This window comes from Mytilus trossulus, chromosome 4, assembly GCF_036588685.1.
Source record: "Mytilus trossulus isolate FHL-02 chromosome 4, PNRI_Mtr1.1.1.hap1, whole genome shotgun sequence".
Taxonomy (NCBI): domain Eukaryota; kingdom Metazoa; phylum Mollusca; class Bivalvia; order Mytilida; family Mytilidae; genus Mytilus; species Mytilus trossulus.
The window spans coordinates 51,361,047-51,385,825 of NC_086376.1; the positions used below are offsets into that span (position 1 = coordinate 51,361,047).

The 24,779-nt window shown below is 31.1% G+C and overlaps 1 protein-coding gene across 2 annotated transcripts in view; it reads right to left on the bottom strand.

Annotated features, from left to right (window-relative positions):
* The window catches only part of LOC134715480 (death-associated protein kinase 1-like), a 107,110-nt gene that overhangs the window by 71,674 nt on the left and 10,657 nt on the right, over positions 1 to 24,779 (bottom strand). For both annotated transcript variants that reach the window (XM_063577681.1, XM_063577680.1), the window contains exons 2-5: positions 10,420 to 10,638; positions 9,362 to 9,500; positions 3,608 to 3,731; positions 2,787 to 2,862 (exon numbers count right to left, since the gene is read on the bottom strand). In XM_063577681.1, the coding sequence (XP_063433751.1) occupies positions 2,787 to 2,862; positions 3,608 to 3,731; positions 9,362 to 9,500; positions 10,420 to 10,638 (558 nt within the window). The remainder of the gene's footprint in view (positions 1 to 2,786; positions 2,863 to 3,607; positions 3,732 to 9,361; positions 9,501 to 10,419; positions 10,639 to 24,779) is intronic.

Sequence of the window (24,779 nt, forward strand, 5' to 3'; positions counted from 1 at the left end):
TCTAATTCCTAAACAATGAGGGCCATGACCCTCAAAATCTATCCCAACCTTCCTTTTTTGATATGAAACCTTATGGTACAATTTTAGAAAGATTCGTACACATTCACACATTAGTTATTGTCTGGAAACTAAAAAATTGGTTATTTGGGCCCCTTTTTAGGCCCCAAATTCCTAAACAGTTGGGACCATAAACTAGAGGCTCAAAAGAGCCTGTGTCGCTCACCTTGGTATATGTGAATTAAACAAAGGAAGCAGACAGTTCATGACAAAATTGTGTTTAGGTGATTGTGATGTGTTTGTACATCTTACTTTACTGAACATTCTTGCTGCTTACAATTATCTCTATCTATAATGAACTTGTCCGTGTAGTTTCAGTGGAAAATGTTAGAACAAATTTACAAATTTTATGAAAATTGTTAAAAATTGATTATAAAGGACAATAACTTCTTAGGGGTCATTTTGGTCATTTTGACTTAATTTTTGAGTCTTAAATTGCTGTACATTATTGCTGTTTACAGTTTATCTCTATCTATAATAATATTCAAGATAATAACCCAAAACAGCAAAATTTCCTTAAATTACCAATTTTATCCCATGTCAGATTTGCTCTAAATGCTTTGGTTTTTGAGTTATAGCCAAAAACTGCATTTTACCCCTATGTTCTATTTTTAGCCAAGGCGGCCATCTTGGTTGGTTGGCCGGGTAACAAAACCCAAATTTTAAACTAGATACATCAATGATGATTGTGGCCAAATTTGGATTAATTTGGCCCGGTAGTTTCAGAGGAGAAGATTTTTTAAGATCGTGGAGATTTACGAAAAAAAGGTTAAAAATTGACTATAAAGGGCAATAACTCCTAAAGGGATCAACTGACCATTTTGGTCATGTTGACTTATTTGTAAATCTTACTATGCTGAACATTATTGCTGTGTACAGTTTATCTCCATCTATAATAATTTTCAAGATAATAACCAAAAACAGTAAAATTTCCTTAAAATTACCAATTTAGGGGCAGCAACCCAACAATGGGTTGTCTGATTCATCTTAAAATTTCAGGGCAGGTAGATCTTGACCAGATAAACAATTTTACCCCCATGTCAGATTTGCTCTAAATGCTTTGGTTTTTGAGATATAAGCCAAAAACTGCATTTTACCCCTATGTTCTATTTTTAGCCATGGCGGCCATCTTGGTTGGTTGGCCGTGTAACAAAACACAAATTTTAAACTAGATACATCAATGATGATTGTGGCCAAGTTTGGTTTAATTTGGCCCAGTAGTTTCAGAGGAGAAGATTTTTGTAAAAGTTAACGACGGACGACAGATGACGGACGCCAAGTGATGAGAAAAGCTCACTTGGCCTTTTGGCCAGGTGAGCTAAAAAATCAATCCCAACCTTCCTTCAGTGTATATAAACCTTGTGTTAAAATTTCTATTTACTTATAATAAAGTTATTATTCAGAAACTATCTGTCTTCGGACAACGTTGACATGACGAAGATGACATGATACCAATATACAAACAACTTTTTTTAAATTTTTGCGGTTGTATAAAAATGAATTAGAATTTCTGTAAGTATGTAACACATACGAAGGTTTTAGGTTGTTGTGTTTTTATTTTAACAAAAGAATAATTAAAACTCATCTTAATAAAAAATTGTCTAGATTAGCCCATGATATGACATACTTTAAATTTCTATCTTTTATATTTAATTGCTGATCTATTATAAAATTCATTACATCATTGATTTTAGTCAATTTTAAATGCTCAACACATGCATGTGTTCATTGATTGCATCATCAAGTGCAGCGATCAATACATTTTAAGCCATCCCTTTACAATAATCAAATAACAACTCTTCTGACAGAATCTCTTTCAGTTTAAGCATGGGAAAATAATTAATTTAGTAAATTTCATCATCATTACAGATCTTATACTTCCCATTAATGAAAGGAAGTGCAGTCAATGAAAGAAAAGTTTCCTATTTCACAACTCATTATTAAAACTTTTCACTATGCAATTCTTTTATCAACTGTGGATAAAAAGTAAGAATAGGAAAGTCTCTTCACATGTGGAAGATATCAGAAAAATAATTATAAGAATTGTTACTATCAATTAATTAATGAAACAAATTACTTTGCACATAGAATACTATCTTAAACAAATGAACATATACATCCCAAAAGATATACAATAGACTTGTCATTTTATTTTGTTAACAAAAATTAAGCCAAGGCTCTGTGTTGAAGACTGTACTTTGACCTGTAATGGTTTACTTTTACAAATCGTGATTTGGATGGAGAGTTGTCTCATCAGCACTCATACCACATCTTCTTTTATCTATTTCATCAAACAATTGATGATTTTTACATATCATCCTCCAAAAACTACCAAAGGAGAAGGTATGATAAGAGTCAACATTTGATTCTTATTATATAATGTCTTGTGAATATCTGAAGGATGTTATTCTTTTATAGGACAAAAATATCTACCACAATCATGATAGCATCATAGATTAGTCCAGCATAGCCAAACTTGTCTAAGATATTTTTGTTTATAATGGACTTATATATACATTTTTATATAGATACCACTCATACCACATCTTCTTATTTTCATATTAAACAGCTCACATCTTCTTATTTTCATATTAAACAGCTAATTCACCAAATAACATTATAAAATACCTTAGAAATAAAAAAAAATACAAATCAACAGCATATATATCGAGTCTCATTCTAAGGTCAAATTGAAAGTAAATTTTCAGAAGAAAATGTATATATCTTACAATATATAGGTGATAACACCTATACTCCACATATCTGTTGCTGAGGACAAAGGCTCATAACTGACTATTTCTGGAGCTACAATATAAGAAAACATAGCTTCATATTATTCAAATTCACCAAAACCTAAAAATGTACAAATAAATCTTCTTTTTTATTTTGAAATTTGTAGCATATTTTCTTTGTTTGGTGCATTTGAGTTTTCTATGATATCAGTTTAAAGACATGTAATTCCATACTTTTTGCTATGAAAAGAAATATTTTTTCAAAGTAAGAATTCTCGGTGTTTAAAAATGTCAGTTTTAAAATTAGTTTATTCAGTTGCATGAATACAAGTGTGAATAAAAAAACAAGATGAAGGATAAGTCTTGGGAATTTACCACATTCTTGTCTATGCTACTCTTATACAACAATGTTATTGGTAATCTATATCTATTACAACCAAATATTTTGTGATAGTATTTTTAACTTCAGTATCACATAAATTGGTAAATTGGTAACAGCAAGAAGGTTTGAAAATAAAAAAATGAATCTCATTGCACTTTCATTTTGTTTCTATTAATATTAAAGCTTTGTTTAAGATAGTAATATGGTTTCCAAATGAATTTGTTTGAGATAGTCTTCACCTGATATGGCATTCTTAATACTGTGAGTTCAGAATCTCTGTGTGCATTTATTCTTGTGTTTTGCAAACAATTGAAATCATGAAATGCCGACTACAACTAAAACTATCAATAAGTAAATTTTGAGTTTTATTTTTTTCAAAACCTATAGATCCTGTTGCAATTTTGGCAAAAAATTCAAACTCTCAAATATCACAAACCAACAAACTCTGCTGTTCCCATCATTGCCCTGACATCAGAATTTGGTCCAATTATCTGAGCAAGTCCAAAGTCTATCAGTTTAATGCTTGTGCTGTTCTTGTTCAGTAACATGATATTTTCTGGCTGAAAATAATAAAACAAACAAAATTTAGCAATTCTTTCAAATGCCAATATACAGTCCAACCTGCTCAAGAGACCAGACCATTAATATTAGATCCCTCTGTAGTACATTTCATATAAATTGAACCTGTATTAAAAGACCACATGTCTTAAGTGGCCACTTTTTTGCTCCCCCTAAAATGGGCTTCACTGTACCCCGGTATATTGTACAAATGTGTACCAATGGGCCAGGTCATTTTCTGTCAGGTTGTGTTAGTACCACCATACTATCCTTAAGTTGAAACTTAAGTTGGTCTGAAATTTACTCAATTTAATTATCTTTTTCTAGTAGTCACTACATTACTCACTCTTATTGCACTGTTTTACCACATGATGACATAGATAAACATCAAACAACTATGGTGCAAGCAAATTTATCACTAGTTTCAAATTTAAACTGTGATTCTATATTTAAATTCTAATATTTGAAAAATTTAAACTGTCAGTTTAAGATCTGAATGCAGATTTTGATAAGAAGATGACTTGGTACAGTTTTCAGAAATAATGCTTCCATTCTTTATCCAACAAGTGCTATGTCACATTCCTTAACACTTTCTAATCTGCACAGAAACTCAAGAGTCTGTACCGTGTAGATAAATCATTACTGCATTACATGTTAAGATAGACTATATCTATGGTGCAGCTTTTTCTCATTGTTGAAGGCTGCTTGATTGCATTGTATTTGTATTCATTTACTACTGTAAATTCAGAAATTAATGCAAGGTTTTTATTATTGCAAAAAATGCGACTGAGTTGTAAACGCAATAATTTAAACTCGCATTTTGAAATATTTTTATGAATTTAACAGTATTTTTCTCAAAATCGTAAAAATTAAAATCGCATTTAAGTCTTATATGACAAAATCGCAATAATAAATGCACGCAATAATTTCTGAATTTACAGTACATTTAAACTCTAGTTGATAGTTGTTTTATTGGCAATCATACCACATCTTATTTTTGTATGGCTATCAATCAGAAAATCAGCAACTGATATTCTATCAAATGCTAATTTCTGAATTCTTATAGAATAAAAATTTGGTTGGCTTGCTTGCTTTGTTTGTATATTATAAACATTTACTCCAGTTTTGTAATTAAGATTGACATTTTCAAACAATATATTTAGGCATAATCAAGCCTGTATATATTATATTTAAATCTGATTCAACGTTATCCCAATTACAAATGTACAATATACAAACAAAGCAAATAATCTAACCAAAGTCTTGCTCTACATGCATTAGGAAATTAGCTCTAATAGGCAACAGTCCTTTTAAAATGGTGAACAAATGTGAATCTGCTAGTAAAAGATTTTTCATGGTGAATAAAGACAATTACTGAGGTTTATATTAAAAGTATGATTTCCCTAACAATTGATCATTGATCATTGTTTTTTATTCTACTTTCTCTGAATCATCAATATTGATTTACTACTAAATAAAATTGAGAATGGAAATGGGGAATGTGTCAAAGAGACAACATCCCGACCATAGAGAAGACAACAGCAGAAGGTCACCAACAGGTCTTCAATGCAGCAAGAAATTCCCACACCCGGCGTCCTTCAGCTTGCACAAAATATTAGATATCTTAATAAATTGAAATACTTTATAAAGATCAAATGTTTATAAACCAAGTACTGCAGCCAAACAATCCTTTTATCAAATTATATACAGATCACTGAATAACATAAAATACCCTCATTACTATAAGTAAAATATAAATATAAAAAGTATAATATTCTGTTTGAACTCCTTCATGAAACTTAACATATTATGAATGCTATTGAATTGATCTGATATTACATTTGATACATGTATACAACTTTGAATATATCTATTTTGGCAAACTTATAAAAGACAACCAATATATATAGCTATATTTAATTAATCCTTGTGCATGCCAATAAATTAATACAAACATTTGGCGATAAAGTTAAAATCTGCACTACTTTTTATTTTTTCTGCTTGTGGCAAACTTATGAAAGACCAATATATATGATTTAACCTTGTGCATGCCAATAAATTAATACAAACAGAATATGATATAGTTAAAATCTGCACTACTCTTTGATATGTTCTGCTTCTTGGGCATCCTTTAATCCAGGACACTTATAATCTTTAATTTACCCCTCCTAAGTGACAATGATAATGCATGCACTTGACATGAAAGGGTTGACACCCTTTGTTATCTAATATCCTGTTATCTATGACCTTTGTTTTGCTCTCTCCTTTAATGTGCTATATTTACTTTTCAATTGCCCTAATACAGTCATTGGTGCATTAGAGATTACTTTTATCTTGACTGGTGATCTGTTAATAAAACATGTGTGTATTTTGTACCTGTTTTCAATTTGTGTGTAGGTATTCTTAGTTTGTTTGAAGTGTTTACATGTTCCTTGGACATCAAGGGTAAGCCTTTGCTATGAGAAAAAAAATGCTATTACACAATTTACACTTAACCAAAAGCCCACCTGCCCAGGATTGTAAAATTGATTTCGAGTCTGTAAAAATCATATCCAGAGTGAGAGATTAACAGAATTTAACTTAAATGTTTAAATAAAACATTGAGTTCTGTGGATTCAAAAGGTTATCACATTAATGACACAAAGACTGCTTATGTCATGAATGTTAAGTACATGTAATAACTTAAAACTAATTAAGATCACAAGTTTTTATCAAAAGAACCAATAAACTCAAAGATACTTAAAAGGCATTTTTTTCAACCATTTTCAGGATTCAATAAATACAATCAAAATCTGAGTTGTTCTATGTTTTATGACACCCTATTACTGACTTTCATAATAGCAGATGCAATAGGTCATGTGTTCTTGATTGCCATTCAAATCAATTGTTTTTACATCAGATGACCCTGAGGGCATTCCCGTGTATTGCTGTGGCTAGATTTCTATTAAGTAAAGGAGTATGTTCGATAAGGTTCAAAATGGCCCTCTTTTTTTGCGTAAATTTCAACTTCAGATTTAGCGACCATTATCACAATAAATTACAGCTAATACATTGACTAGCTAGGATATAAACCATTTTGTTGAAAATTTTACGTTTCTGCGTTTCATTATGACGTCACAAGTTGAACTAATATTGATTTTTCACGAAAAAATCAATGAAAATGTGTAAATTTCCATAGATTATTGGACAGGATACATAGAGCGCATACGTCGACAACAAAGATCTTTTAAAATAATGTCTGTGATTACATTTCACATGTCTAATTTGAATCTTGAGCGTGTCGACGCCTGCGCTCTATGTTTCCTTGTCCTTTATTCGGTTGAAATCTAGCTAATTTTGTCAAATTTCACCAAAATCCCATATTTTCACCTTTTTTGGATGTAAAAATCAACGTGTTAGAATTAAACTTTGACAAAAACAGTTCTGTTTAACTTTCTAACATGTCTTTAAGGCAACTTAAAACATTTATTGTCTTGTAACTATGAACTTTATAATTGGGGCCAAATATGGCCCTTACCGAACTTACTCCTTTCATGTTGGGATTGTAACAGATCTATATAAAACATTATAAATACACAGACATTATTGAGTGCAAAATAACATTCCTTATCGCTGTGAAAAATTCATTTTTTCAATGGATACTCCTAAAACAATTGTTTAGAACATAAATTAATAACATGAACATTTTTTGTCATTAGAAATATATATATTTTTAAAAGTAAAAAATCTTCATCTATATATGCACACGTACAGAAAAAGTGTGTTAACGCATGCGGAAGAATACCCCAAGAAAGTTTGAAATCTCAAATGCAGAATTACTGGTCTCTCTCAAGGATGGTTAACTTTGCATGGGACATTGAAGGTTTTGCAGAGAAATATGAATGCCTACTCAAATCCAATCTATTAGAAAACTCAAATTATTACACTTGCACTGCACTATTACTAATATAGTAGAATAGAATGATATACAAGTGGATGAAACAAGTGCTTGTGACCACCGTCAAGAACTTGCAGTCATCCGATGCCCAGTACTTCAGTACTCTGATTGATGGATTTTGCTATAGTGTACAGCAGATTTTCAAGTTTGTCACAATTGATATAAAAGAAATATTCAAGGCCAAGGCTATTTAACTACATCAACTAGTCATTAGTTTAATTCTTTCTTTTTTCTAAAGAATCAGACCAGATTCCAGTATGTACATGTATCACATTGAACATAATTTATATAAATATCTGATAACCAATTTATCTTTTAGCATCATACATTTTTGTATTCTTAGTAAAGAGAAAACAATATCCCTATTGAGAGAAGATAAGAACATATCTGTATCAATTAAATTTCATTTTTTGCCAATATTTTATAGGAACAGATATGAGAAATACAACTATGATGAATTTCTATTGTTTTTAAATATTACTTTTAGACTTAAACCAGTGAATCACTATCTCTATCATGACTCTATGTATGGGGTAATGTCAAACTTGTAATAAAGTACATTAACATTATATTAAAGCATATTGTGTTGAGGAATGAAAAATGAATGACCTTGATAACCAAGCATGAGTGAACCTTAACATGCAAGTAAGGTTAGGTTATACATGCATGACATATACATTTTGTTTTTACTTTCCTATTGACAAATTCCATTTTCCCAAAAAAATTATGACAAATGATTAAACCTATATACATAAAATTGTTTAAATAACTGTTCTACCTAATTGATCATGTTTTTTATCAGAAGATTGAATAATTTAAAAAAAGAAGTTATGACTATCTATGACATGCTCTATTTAGTCATATTTGTATTGATGGCCTTAAGGTCACATGTACTAATAATGCATTTATAATAACATGACAAGGTGACGGAATTGCACCTTAAAGCCACACAAAAAACGAACAATGCATTATGAAGTGTTTTCTGTGTCAGATTGACAAAACATGTTAAAAAACCATTAATATTGCATTTCAGATTTGTTATCAATCTTTTTATCAGATATTGATCTATTTTCATGTCTGTTTCACATCTTGTAGTTTCTTGCACTTAAATGGCCCTTGATAATCAGATGATGACCTTAATATTTTCTTATATGGTTAAAAAATACATTCATGTAATTGAACATTTTTAAAGTTTTACTGAAATAATTTTTTGCAATATTTAAACATAGGAATTGTATGAAGCTGCAACCAAATAAATAAATCAGATAAAATTGGTCTGATGTTCAAAATATCTCTGGACAGAGCTATGAAACTCATAAATTTTGGTAAGCATAGTGAAGCAAAAAGTTTCTGTGTCTTTTTTTATTTCACTTCCAAATGCATGCCCCATTCATCATTTCACAACCTTATGATGTGCTGTATTTTACTGTCTACATTTCAAAATATCTTTCATATCAGCAATATAATTATTCAATGTCAATTCAAGTGCTTTTTAATTCATTCAGAATCTATATTTCCTGTATTTAAACCAATGCTATCATTGTGTATGAGACATGCTATATTCACTATGAAAATATTTGTTTTCATTGATATTCAATGTAACAAGTTCTATGATTTTAACACATTTTTTTGTATTTTTACTGTATTAAAATCAAGACACTTTATATACAGTTTGTATCAATGTGTTGTGTTTACCTTTAAATCCAGGTGTGCAATATTTTGACTATGTAAATGTTCCACACCATCTAGAATTTGTTTGATAAATGCTGATGCCTCTTCTTCACTTAAATGATCCTTTTCTGATATATAGTCAAACAATTCTCCACCAGACACCCTGAAATAAATATGAAAATCTGTTGATTATTTGAATATAATTGCACATTGTGTGAGTATACTTTTTCAACTGACTATTTTTTTATGTTTTGTGTTTACCAATTTTGTCATAAAAGAAATTATGGAGAATAATATTTTGTTTATTCTAACTTACTAGACCAAATTATAATTTCATTGGCTTATTGAACATTCATTCATGGAAGGCAATGAATATGAGAAAGACTTTACATCAAACAGGCTATTATTTGAACTTGGAATTATTTTTAATTATGGAATTTGCTTGATTTCTTGTTATTGAAATTTTTACTAAATTCCAGGTTTATTCTGTACTGAAATGTTCCGTGCTGCGCACAACACTTTTTATTACAAAGAAAATAGTATATTTTCAATAGAATGTACTGTGCCGCGCACAACACTATCTAACCAAAATACATTTTATGGAAAGTGTTATTAACCGCTCAAAAGATTATAATACCAAATAAACATAGAATTTATTAAAAATTTTAAACACAAGAAATTATGCAAATTCCATAATTAAAAATAATTCCAAGTTCAAATAATAGCCTGTTATCAGTATTCTGTTTAGAAATACATGTGAAAAGTGTCACAGACAGACAGACAAACAGACAAACATACAGACTACAATATAGCCTGACATCCTAGATTGGTGTCCAGTGTACCTATACATATTTAATAAACATTCCAATATGTTAATATCATCTTTTAAAGTAAAATAAATGAAGGTAGGAAGTGTCTTTCAAGATGATTAACCTTACTTTCTAAGTAGTTCTTTTTCTGCTTTCCTTTCATCTGTTTTGTAACTTAGTTGAGCCACAAGAAATTCATCATTTTGAATAACAAAAATAACATGAAAGCTTACTGCCTAAATACATGAGACAATAATCATCTGTAATACTTACAATTCTAGCACCAATATAACTTCTAGCCTAGTCTCATAGACCTCATAGAGATGTATTATGTGAGGATGATCAATCTGATGGAGAATGTCCACTTCCTTTCTAATGTCCTCCATCTTTGCTCCTCGTCGACCTCCCCCTCTACGCTTCCGTATGAACTTGGCGGCATATTCTGTATTTGTATTTTTTTTAACACACTTTTTTACAATTGCAAACTTCCCACTGAAACGAGAAATAGTTCATTCTATGAAAATTGCAGTTATTTCTTTATTAAATATATATAAGTAACTCATCAATAAATAGCATATAAACAACAATTATGGTGAGGAAAAAGATATCTTCATCTTAAAATAGTCTTAATCAAGATAACTGTGCTGTTTTTCTATGACACTAATCTTTTAAACTGCTAATTATAAAGCTAGTTTTTTTACCGCTAGATATCTTTTTGTTAGAGGTATGTATTTATTTGTTGTTGGGTTGAATCCTCAAGATTAAATCAGACTAATATATGTCTTTAATATCCATATTACATTGACACCTAGGCCCGTTTATTGATGTACACCTTTTCGTTTTTGTGTCTTTTGAGTTGTTCTATTGCCATATAGGTACCAAAGATCTACTTTATTCATATTTTTGTCTTATCTACTTTTATTTGGCATTGCTCAGAATAATTTGTTAATGACAAATAACAAAAAAATAAACTGCAAACACTCAATCAAGATCATAAATGAGGTAATTACTATAATAAGTATGATAAGCTGCAGAGAATAGACTGAATGAAGACAGACTGGTAAAAGATTCAATCTACAGCAAAGAATGAGATTATACAGTACTAAATGTTTGTACAGATACAGCAATGAATGAGATATTACTAAATGTTTGTACAGACACAGCAATGAATGAGATTATACTGAATGTTTGTACAGTCACAGCAATGACTAAGATTATACTGAATGTTTGTACAGACACAGCAATGAATGAGATTATACTGAATGTTTGTACAGTCACAGCAATGACTAAGATTATACTGAATGTTTGTACAGTCACAGCAATGAATGAGATTATACTGAATGTTTGTATAGTCACAGCAATGACTAAGATTATACTGAATGTTTGTACAGTCACAGCAATGACAGAGATTATACTGAATGTTTGTACAGTCACAGCAATAAATGAGATTATACTGAATGTTTGTACAGAATATCAGATATCAGAAAATCAGTCTCAAATGAACTCTGACCAATTCAACAAGAGTGCACACGCTGAAATGTCTCGTCTTCTTTACTAATCATTGATATTATGTTGATAGTTCTAATTAACTTAACATTAACCAAGAAAACTAAACATTGACCAATGAACCATGAAAAAGAGGTCAAAGTCAGATGAACCATGCCAGGCAGACATGTACAACTAACAATTCTTCAATACAACAAATTGAGTTGACCTATTGCTTATAATTTAACCCTTTCCTTTATAATGACTCCTTTTGACACCACCCCCTTTACTCCATAATGACGCCTATTGTCGCCTGTGTAATACCTCAGTTGAAAGGCTTTGACTACATAGTGTTTGCATCAGACTTAATAAAATTTGATCCAATATGAAAAGCATATTCAAAAGAATATCCAACTTAATTTATTTGATGGAATATTTGTTTTTCACAATTCATTAATACTTCAATGCATATTTTCAGCATTTTGTTGAAAAATCCTATGCGAATCAAGTATGCAAAACACAAATTTCAATGGAGGAAAGGGTTAAGAAAAAAAGACCAAAACACAAAAACTGAACACTGAGCAATGAACCATGAAAATGAGGTCAAGGTCAAATAAAACCTGTGCAACTGACATATAGATCATAAAATATTTCCATACACCAAATTGCATATAGTATATGAAAAAATACCAAAACTCAAAAACTTAACTTTGACCACTTAACCATGAAAATGAGGCCAAGGTCAGATGACACCTGCCAGCTTAGACATGTACACCTTACAATCATTCCATTCACCAAATATAGTAGACCTATTGCATACAGTATGAGAAAAAAGACCAAAACAGAAAAACTTAACTATTACCACTGAACCATGAAAATGAGGTCAAGGTCAGATGACACCTGCCAGTTAGACATGCACACCTTACAGTCCTTCCATACAACAAATATACTACCCCTATTGCTTACAGTGTCTGAGGTACGGACTTGACCATTAAAACTTAACCTAGAAACTTGTTTACTGATCCATGAAATGAGGTCGAGGTCTAGTGAAAACTGTCTGAAGGGCATCAGTGATCGGGAAGGACTTGCGCCCTGCACCTATAGCGCATATTCACCAAAAATGGCGCATAGAGTGACAAATGTAAGCGCCCACGTGGCGCACGATATTTTTCACATCGTTTCGAAACGTTTAGATATCGTCAAATAGTTTTCCGATCGTGTTCCGTGCCGCCATGTGTGTGTACACAACTGTATAATGTTCCTCCAATCAAAGGAGCACCCATATATTTTTAGAACGTCTCGGGTGTTTTCCTATGGTAATAGAACCATGCGGTTTAACGTCTCGGGTGTTTTCCTATGGTAATAATAGAACCATGCGGTTTAACTGATAACCCAAAAAATGCAATAAACCATCATTCATGATATATTTTTTTATAAGTTTTTACAACTTAACATTTGTGAAATTTGGCTATTACAGACGAGATTTAACCCTAATAATAATCTTTTAATTTAGTTTAGCTTGCTATTATTTTGATTGAAAACCCCTGAAGCCTTTTTATGAATATAGTTTTTGTCTCCATAAAAGGCGCTTAACTGTCCTTGTCATTTTTTGGTCTTTGGCTTGTTTTGACATTTTGTAAACATGACTTCAGCGAATTATTGTTTTGTTCTATCAATTAATGGTACTCTCTACTGTTATTCTTGTCATCTTGATGAAGTAATAATAATAATACAAGAAGTGCAGAGGACGTTCCTGAAATGTCCTCTAATACGGAACATCTGGAATGAGTATGGTATCGACGAAGACCCAAATTTAATGTTAAAAAAAACATGAACATGAACAAGCCAAGGCAACAGTAACAGTTTATACATTGTAAATAAAGGTTTATCTTTAATATTGTCCGTTTTGGAAGAAGTTATTGTATATATTCATTGAAATTACAGAATCACAGGAACAATATTATTTAAAATCATAAAGGTAAACTTGTACCAACACCTCTTTACCAAAACATGAGAAAATAATGATATTTTTTATTTTTTTACAGAAGTCAATTCAAATGGCCCACTCATTTGACAACATGGCCCCATATTTTTTAAAATGGCCCATTGAATTTATTTTTGAGGGGCCCTGGGCCCATAGTGGAAAAAACCTTCCAGATCACTGGGCATGAGGACCTTGAAAGGTATGCACATACCAAATATAGTTATCCTATTACATGTACTTATAATAAGAGAGAATTTAACATTACAAAAAGTCTTTTTTTTTCAAGTAGTCACTGAACCGTGAAAATTAGGTCAAGGCCATTGGACTGACAGAAACTTCGTAACATAAAGCATCTATATACAAAGTATGAAGCATCCAGGTCTTCCAACTTCTAAAAAATAAAGCTTTAAAGAAGTAAGCTAACGCCGCTGTAGCCGAAGCCAGATCACTATCCCTATGTCGAGCTTTCTGCAACAAAAGTCGCAAGCTCGACAAAAATCATCATTGCATTCTACAAGAAAATTGAGGTCACATCTATTTTTTTTCTTTCAAATAAAAATTTCTTTGAATGAAGTTAGACACTTTTGTGTGTTTACTGGCACAAAATGTAAATAACAAAGTATTTCAGTCATGCATCTTGTATTCTATTACAATGTGTAGCAGCTGCACCCATGTAATTGTCATGTAAACTCTAACAGAGGTATCATTATTCTGTAAGTAGAGATACTCTACTGGGCATACAATCCATCTCCTAAATCTGGCAGATCTAGCAAATTTTAAGCAAAATATGTTTTACAAAAAATAAGGTGTTTGTGGTACTTCATACTGTTTATGAATTATTCATCCATACATTGAAAGTATTTTGTAAAAAGGTCAAATCAATTCTTTTTTACATTTAACGAACTCACAACCTCAGTGTTGACTGGCTAGTGACTACAGTAGTAACTACTAAGACCACTCAGCCAACCAGGCCCCAACTTAAGATTGAAGAACAAACCAAAAGAATTTAAAACACCTTATAGCTGATAACTAGAAACCTGACAGGTTAGAAAAATAACTTGGATATATACACTAAAACAGGAACAATGAGTTTATGTACTCACTGAGTAACTATAACCTACTTAAGATTAAACAACACACCAGCAGAATTTTATAACTGTGTTAAGGCATTTCAAGAAACTATGCACCTACCAAACTCAATCTCATAAGTTTGAAATGTTATGTTATTAAATAAAAGTTCATACCAATAAATAATATTTTACAAAAATTATGACATGAAAATCTTCATAGAATACTATTTATCAAAGTTTTGAAGTGAGACCACTGTGTTATAGTAATCCCAGTCTGAAACAATGTTTTATGAACATATCAACATGCCATGTTCTATGGATTAAATTAATTTAAGATTGCTATCATTTTTTATATTTACAATCATTCATGTCATATGTGTCACAAAATGTGAAGTTACTTTACAGCTGCACATTATTTGTACATTGCCTTAGAGACAATTTTATTGAAAAAAGACAGAAAGTCCTTTAGGGACAGTAACATGTTGAAGTGAGGTTGAAGTTCATGTATATCAATTATATTATAAGTCATAGTATAAAGTTTTAAGTGACTAAATGAACTGAAAAATAATTTGTTATTTTTCAATGTCATTAACTAATTTCAATTAATTGTAATTGGAAAAATAATCAATAACAAATTTCATTTTCAATTACAAAATGTAAATTTATACATTTTTTTTAATAATTACATTCAATTACAATTACATGTTTCAATAACTTTTTGTGGGATATAATATGCTTGCAATGTCAGACAAATTATTTTGGTCAAATGGACAAAAATGATGAATTAATTTAAATTGCCAAAAACAATCTTTCTTCCCAAAATTTGATGTGTCGCAGAAAAAGTTTTTACCTCTCCCTTTTTTCAGTTTGAGGCCCTAAAATTTTCACTGATTATGTAAAATTTTTACAGTAAAACATTTTATTTGCTAAGTAAGACACAGAGCTACATTAGAAGCCGAGCATGCCTTCTCATATGAATCACAAAGAATCATATGTTGAGTTCTGTCCCATAAAACGAGGAGTATGACTACCATTACCTTAAATATCTGCATGTCATTGAGAACTTGTACATGTCTTATACATCAACATTTATTATTACTTAACAGATGATGATGATGTATTATCAATTATAGATTATGACTACAATAATGACACAATTCCTAGATAAATAGTATTTCATCTCAATACCAGGTGTACAAAGACAATCTATCTATTTATGTAACCCTATGATATTCCACATATCTCTTAGAACTGAAACTACAGTGAAACCTGGCTAAACTGAATCCTGCATAAACCGAAAACCTGAATAAACCAAACATGTTCTTTAAAGAGCCGTCATATCAATTAGTATGCGTTGTAAACCTGATAAAACCGAACATCGGCTAAACCGAACAAAATCTTAAGTCCAGAAGAGGTTCGGTTTAGCCAGCTTTCCCTGTATAATAGAATTTTGATGAGTTTAACATTCACCGCTGTCTTGAAATCAGAACATACATTTGCTACAGAAATATAACTGATTAAAAAGTTCACAAATTTTTTTTACACAAGTATGAATCTGAACTTTTTCATAAAAGTAAAGAAAGCAATTTGAAGCCATTTCCAGAGAAGACTTTTCTTACAAAACTTTATAAAATAATAAAATTGTTATGTTTGGAAGACTTATAACAACTTTTTTCTTTTCAAAATTACAGGGTTTGACAGTCCAATGTGATAATACAAACATTAGTAATCTTAAGTTACTTTTATAATTTCGATATATTGATTCTGTTGATTCAGTAGTGACAGTCCACATGGGGTTAAACTATTATCCAGGTATATAGGGTGACAATGATAAAACCTTAATGAAATTCTTCCAATAAAGCTATTATCATGAAAATGACATGTACATAAAAATTGGAAATTGGACCTGCTGTAATGAATTTCAGGTGATCACCATGATGATTTACCTTTTGATGTATTTACTGTCTGTTGTAAACATCTGGGGGAAGTTGTTAAGATAGATAATTACTTCATAGTTTGAATTAAGTTACAAGTCATTCAATTTTGTTTGACTGATTTCAGAGAAGTAATCAATTGCATGATGGAATAAATTTACCGATTTAAAACCCTAGTAAAGGAAATATAGTAGGAATATGAAACTTTTATCGCCTTTTTTCGTCCATTACAGATTAGAAATGGGCTAAAATCTCTTCCTGTTCAACAAGATAGTTGAAATTTCTTAATTGAAATCAAAATAATGTCTTTTGTTAATGAAAAAATTTGTTACTACACCAATTGAGATAAGTAACTAAATGTACTTCAGCTGCCTAATGTATTACTTTATAGCTCATTTTCTGATTATCCTCCATATTGTCCTGTTCAACATGATTGAATGATTGATTGTTTGTTTGTGTTTAATGCCACCTTAAACACTTTTGGCTGTTTTAGATGAGAAAGCCAGAGTGCCTGTGCAAAGACCCCAAAAATCCATTCTTTTTTACTAAAGTTATTATCTGGAAATCAAATGTGTCTTCGGACGATGACAACATTGTAGCATACAAACCCAAAAATAAATTTGCGGTCATATAATAACAAGAATTTTTTTTTGAGTAATGCAAAAAAAATGATTCTCTGATGATGAAAAGAGTCTGAATGATCAAAATCAAGGTGATTCCTGAGAGGAATAGGAAATTGGAGGACAGTATGGTGCCCTAAAGTTGTTAATTTCTGTGACATTTGGTCCCTTGCACATCAACATAAAGAGTTGTCTCATTGGCACATCTTCTCAATTTTTTTCTTATTTGGATTAGATATATGTTTGGGCTATAATAAAATTTGCAGTCTCTTGGAAGCTTCTTCAGAGAATCTGATTCGTGTTTCAAACTTCAGTGGTGTAACCTTTTCCAGCTATGCTATATGGTAACAAGTGATTTTAACCAATTTTACTCTGATGATTTTTTAGTTCATAGTAACTTATCTTTAATATCATAACAGAATTTTATACCTCATTTTCAGATATCAATTAAGACTAGATGTGTCAAAGCGACACGAACGGCCCCGTCTCAAAAAGTTGAAAAATCTGCAATTTCAATAACACATTGTGGACACAAACATGATGTTAGTCTTACACATCAAAAATCAGCTCAAAATCTGGATGCATATTGAAAAAAAACCTGTATAACTGTGATTTTTCATCATTTTTTAAAGTTGTAAACCCTTAATTTTGGCAAAAATTAGAAGAGTGGAACAAACTTAAACTTGATCTGTAACTCGTCATGGTTAGCTCACATACCAAAAATCAGCCCAATATCTGAAAGCATTTAGAAAAAAGGTCAGTACAATGGATTGCTGCGGAATGACGGAATGATAGAATTGCGAAATGGTGGAATGATGGAATTATGGAATGACGGAATTACAGAATTACGGATAAGGGTAAAACTATATGGCACCGACAGCTTCGTTGAGGGGCCATAAACAAACAACTTCGTTGTGGGGCCATAAAAAAGATACAACTCTATCATTATTTTATAAGGACAGGACATTGACTGGTATGTATAAACTACATGTACATTGTTCATAACCCCATAAACAATTTGTAACAACAAAAAAACTTCAGTTTATGCAGTTCAATCTTAACCTTGTATAGGATCACAGGTTTCAAATTATTGAACCATTGATTTTTTTATTGTTAGTAAAATAATATTTGTACAAAGTGAAGATCAAAGAGAGATTAACATCTACTTCAGTCCCATAGATTACCTTTCCTATGTATACTGTACCTACATATCAAGTGGCAAGTTATTATCCAGTAACAAAGCCCAAATCATCTCAGCGGAAATCTGTTTCAATTTCAGATTCATTATCCTGTCAAACTTTTACAACAACATTGCAGTTTAAATATATGATTCTAATGAAAACAGAATACTACTTTTTATAATTTGAAATTTTGAGTTGTAATTTCTTCTCAGTGACAGTTGAAAACTGACAAGGCAATTGGTTCTTTTATCCTCCTCAAATATTTAAAGGACATCAACCTTTGATGACCTTATTTGTATATTATGTTAACTCCAAACAGAGTAAATGGCAGAGTAAATGTTAACATCTTTTATAAACTTATCATTAAGTTTACCTTTTACTGTTTTACTTTTAAACACAGGTTTTAGAGCTTTTAGTCTATCTGGAGATTGTTACTGCCATTATCTTGGTGGGAACCATCCAGACACATGCAGTAGTAACAAATATTGATTAAATTTAAATAAGCAACTACTACACAGGGAAAGCAAAAATCTTTTTTTAGGGTGTACATATATATACCAATGTAGGTTATTTACCCCTTATTTGTTTAAGTGCTCTCTTTCTAGTACAAAACCACAATTTGCTGTAGGTGGTGATGGTTGGTGAATTTTGCTGAGGTGCACAATATATTTGTTAAAGGCTATCATTTTCTCTGTATAGAGGCTATGAAATAAATCTTCTATAGGTATAAAGACGAAGAACACATAGTCTAGTAAGTCTACGATTTCAACATTAACTTTCTTGACTATCAAATTATTCTACTGTAGACAGAAGACAGTACAATTATGATACAAGCACATACAGTTTAAACAACAAGTACATATAGACCTCTAGTCTTCTGACCTCTCATCAATATCTATTTCCTTCTATACATTCCATTTCTGACAAACTTGTTGAAGATAAAGAAAATGATCTTTATCTAAATTACCTATTTATGTCTGTCATGTCTGTTGGTAAAACAACAATACCTTCAAATTACCTTTATCTTTTTTACACAATGTTTCCGGGGTAACTAAGATTCCCAGACTCAGAGACTGTATTGTACATTTACTTGACCAATCTAACAAAATCATCAGTATAGGACAAGTTGCCACTGTCAGGAAAAAAATATAAAAAATGTCCTTTCTTATTTAAATATGTGAAATGTAAGATCAATTTCAGATGTACTAAACAAAAACTACTATCTACAAATAATAATTCATCATTAAATAATGATAATGAAAATTAATATTTTTTTCTTCATAATAGCCACAGATGTTCTGATTTATCATGCACTCATAGAATTTAAGGTTTTGACATTTAATCAAGCAGTTAATGTATTTTTACTTCATATGTTTCATTCAAAAATGCATTTACAATAAAAAAAAATGAAGCCAAGGCCAGGTATCAAAAAGTCAGATTGACAGATACCAGTGGTACATTTCTGATATTTTTTAACTTATAAATTACTTATAAATTAATTGATAATAACACATTTAACTCTTTAAACTACTAAAATGGACACATATATTCCTCAGCTACACAACAATGAAAATGATACCAATACTTCAATAGTTGAGACTAAATATAAGAAACAACATGGGACCTAATATACCACTGAATATGGTTGGTCAACCAAGATAACGTACTTACTTTAAGTAATATATAATAACAGAAGAGAATCATAAAATATGTGTAATGCATGTTTTGATATCTTTTTTAATTGTATGTTAAATGGAAACTTCCTTCCATAACATCATTTAATATAAAATGGAAATAAAAAAACTATAACATTAATATTACTAAAATCTATTACTGGTCCTGATTAATGAAGCAAGAACATTTTTCTCATATATATATATATAGAGAGAATTTAGAAAACTAGAAATTCCTCGTTTTGTTCTCTGTATAACTTTCTTATCATGTTGGCAGAATGCCTCCTTTCTTTTGGGAAATTCTTTAAACTGAAGGACTTTTTTACAAGTTTTGTAATTATAGTTCAATCAAGAAAACATATGTAAGATCTGTAAAAGTTTTGTTTATCTATCTGGGATGTTAAAAACCTGAATCAGAAAGTTAAGATGAGATGGAAAGATAAGAGGCAGATGTTTTTAGGTTCTCCATTCATTCAAAATTTATTTTTAAATGCTATACCACATGTCATCTCAGAGGTTTATATGTCAGGAAGATTTTTCATTACATAATTTCATAAGATCATATAGGATTACTGTACATATATATTGATTCAGTTTAAAGTTATTTATGATATGTACCATCATTAGCGTAGATTCTAAAGAAATTAAATACTTATACTTTATATATTACAGTCATATAAAGTATAATTATTAAAATACCCAAAACTTCAAGCAATGCATGGCTAGTCCAAGATTTCATCCAAAATCCTGTGTGTGGACTAGTCCTAGTGCTAGTTTGGGGAACAAGTCTTATTGAGATCTCAGTCAGTCCCCATAACAGGTTGCTGACATCAGAGCAATCTTTGACTCTACTTTTAACAACATATCGTGATTGTGTTATGTCAAAATGAAAAGAAAGACCACACAGAAGACAAATCCTGAAGCTAACTATTGCAAAATGACAGACAAAATAAATGAAGAATGTGTCCATAGAATACAGATGCCTGTGCTTGTAAATGAATGAAGGCACATAACTTTAGAACTTTGAAAGTGATGCCGTCCAAGTTCAAGCTTGATCTATATATATATTTTGTGAATTAAAAACTTCAGCGAGGTTTTTATTATTGCGAATTATGCAACAAATAACAAGAACTCACATTCTGTTATCTGGTACATGTATATCTGTTTGCATATATATATTTTCCTGAAATCTTAATAATTAAACTTGCATTTTTGTCCATTCTTCAACCATCGCAATAATATAAAATAATTTCTGAATTTACAATGAGTTTTATAAAATATAGTTGATACAAACCTAATGTTACGACATCCAGACAGACAAGTGGAAAAACTTTATCCCCTCTGCTGCCGCGGGGACATAAAAAAGTATGTCTATTTCATCATGATACAATTTGAATCCATGACAAATCGCCCCACTGGCAAATCGCTCCACACCTAATCGCCCCATTTTTCACAAACTCGTCCCACCTTCTAAATAATTGCCTTACTCTTGTTTACCAACTCGCCCCACTTATGAAAAAGGCTAAAATCACATTGCAAATAGGTTGGATAACATGCCCCACTTATGAAAACGGTTAAAATCACCCTGACATAACTAAGGTCTGCAAACTCGCCCCACTCTTGAAAAATAGATAAACCAAGATGATTTTATTAGTGCCAACTTGACCCACTTATGAAAAAAGATGCAATCCCATTGTATATCTATGTCCCTGTCCCACTTCAATAAAATACCCATGAAAACCTTAGTGAAGTGCTATAAATCAAATTGCTGTTAATTGAAATCCTTCAATTGTATGATTATATAATTCAATTAACAGGTTTATTTTCAATTGCTTTACAAATAACTAAGCTTACAAGTATAAAGTTATTCTCCAATAATGATACGAAAATGTATTTGCAGTTATATTCTAAGAATGTTAAACATCATTTAATTTCAAAAATAATGGTAAATTTCGTTTTTTTTGGGGTATTCTGTGACAGTGTAGATTAATTTTCACTTAAGTGGGGCTAGTTGGTAGACCTGAAAATTATACAATAGTAGATTTTACCTTTTTTCAATAAGTGGGTTGAGTTGACAGGGGAAACATTAACGGGATTTAACCCTTTTCACAAGTGAGGCGATTTTTTTAAAAGTGGGGCGAGTTGGTGAAAAAGTGGGGCGATTTGGTATGGGGCATTTTGCCAGTTGGGCGATTTGTCCTGCTTCCATACAATTTATTCACATTCAATTCGAAATTAATTCAAATTGTAATTGTTTCTTCTTCAAGATGGTTGCTTGCAGAGGGCAAGTTACTGCATTTGACCTGAGACTACTGTTATAGTAGTCTCAGATTTGACTCAACTACAAATTACACACATTCCAAAACTAATTAGATGAATTATATTTGACCGCTGTAAACTTATAAGCATGGTTCAAAAGGTCAGAGCAAAAATAAACAACAAGGTTCATTATAATTAATTAACACAATGATCCAATAGAACTTTCTTTCTATATCCTCCTAAAGAGGAGATAGGTGTTTGCAGACACATACAGATACACATTACTTTAATTTGTCATCACTAATTAGGGGGGAATAACTCGCCTTCGTTTATTACCAATTAGTCACATGTCAACATGTCAGTACGTAAAAGTGGCATATACATGTATATACCTATCATGAAATGTCTGGTATAATAAGAAAAATTAAAGAACCTTAGTGAGCACGCTCACATACCCCACGTCCCCACATTGTCATTGGAGAAATTAAATAAGTGAAAGAAAAAAAAATTGTATAAGAAAAATTAATTTCCTGCCAATATGCACATCTAAATAGTATGTCCTTATTATCTACAAAATTTCATGAAATTCTGTTGTGTGGTTTGAGAGGAGTTGCGATGACAAACTGTTGCAGTAGTACATTAAAGTAAATAAGTTCAAAGGGGCGTAACTCCTAGAAAAAAAAATTGAATCGCAATTTCCAGTCGATATGCACAACTACATAGTATGTCCTTATTATCTGAAAAGGTTTCGTGAAATTCTGTTGTGTGGTTTGAGAGGAGTTGCGATGACAAACTGTTGCAGTAGTTCATTATAGTAAATAAGTTCAAAGGGGGGTAACTCCTAGAAAAAAAATTGAATCGCAATTTCCCGTCGATATGCACAACTACATAGTATGTCCATATTATCTGAAAAGGTTTCGTAAAATTCTGTTGTGTGGTTTGAGAGGAGTTGTGATGACAAACTGTTGCAGTAGTACATTGAAGCAAATAAGTTCAAAGGGGTGTAACTACTAGAAAAAAAATTGAAACAAAATTTCCCGTCGATATGCACAACTACATAGTATGTCCTTATTATCTGAAAAGGTTTCGTGAAATTCTGTTGTGTGGTTTGAGAGGAGTTGCGATGACAAACTGTTGCAGTAGTACGTTATAGTAAATAAGTTCAAAGGGGTGTAACTCCTAGAAAAAAAATTGAATTGCAATTTCCCGTCGATTTGCACAACTACATAGTATGTCCTTACTATCTGAAAAGGTTTCGTGAAATTCTGTTGTGTGGTTTGAGAAGAGTTGCGATGACAAGAAACAGGACTGACGGACGGATGGACAGGTCAAAAACATTATACCCTCCGCAACTTGTTGCATGGGGTATAATAAATAATAGCTAGTTAACCTTTAAGCTGGTTAATTTGTCTTGTGTATTCATATTATGGTAGCAAGTGCTTTTAATATCATCTCAGCTTCGCATCATCTCAGCTTCATTCCACCTCTTTGATAACTTATCCAGAATTAAAAAAAAAAATATCAAGAGTCTTTCTCATTTCATTTTTTAAATCTCAAAAGAGTTGAATTATTAATTAATAAGAACTAAAATTGGGCAAAAAACTGTATATCATAGACAACTTTTAATTTATAGAGTCTAGAAGATTGTTAATATAAATGCATCCTTTAATAAATGATAATATTCAGAATTTTGCGAAATACAGGGTTCACTTTCTGAGTACAACTATTGATATTTTGAATGAAACTCTATCCCTTTACCCTTTTCAAGACTGGCCTGGGAATTAATGGTAACTTGGTTAGTATACTAATCTGGCAATATGCATGTATGCAATCAATACATTGTTCTACCTTAAGGACAACATGCACTTACATGGAACATGTTGTTTGTTATAGGTTACATGAACATGTAATAATTTGTCCATGTTGACAAGCAATAAATTTGATTTCATATTAAATTGAAACCCATTTAGATCTTGCTATCTCTGGAATTAATCCAGGTATTAGTGCATTTTATGAGAAATTGAATGGTATTTTGCTTCAATTGCAAGATAACAATTTTAAAAGCTGGTACTTGTAAATCTAATTCAGTGACACCTGTACATGTCAATCCTTTTCAATAAGCTTGCAATATTGCCACAGCAATTAATTTCAATTTACCCTATAACCATGATAACTTTGATGAATAACTTAGAGGAGGATTATACTTTAATGAGGTGACACTACCACAGTCAACATTTATGAGATCCCTGGCAGCACACAATGTTTATAGTGTCCAGTGAAAATTTGAAGCATTATTATAAAATTGAGAACCTTGAAAAAACAGATATTGTTAAATTTAAAAAGTTTTAAGTAAAATTGTGAATGCACTTGTAGGGTTTTGTTAAAACAAGTTTAACTGTATGCTCTCATCTCAACATCATTATTAAC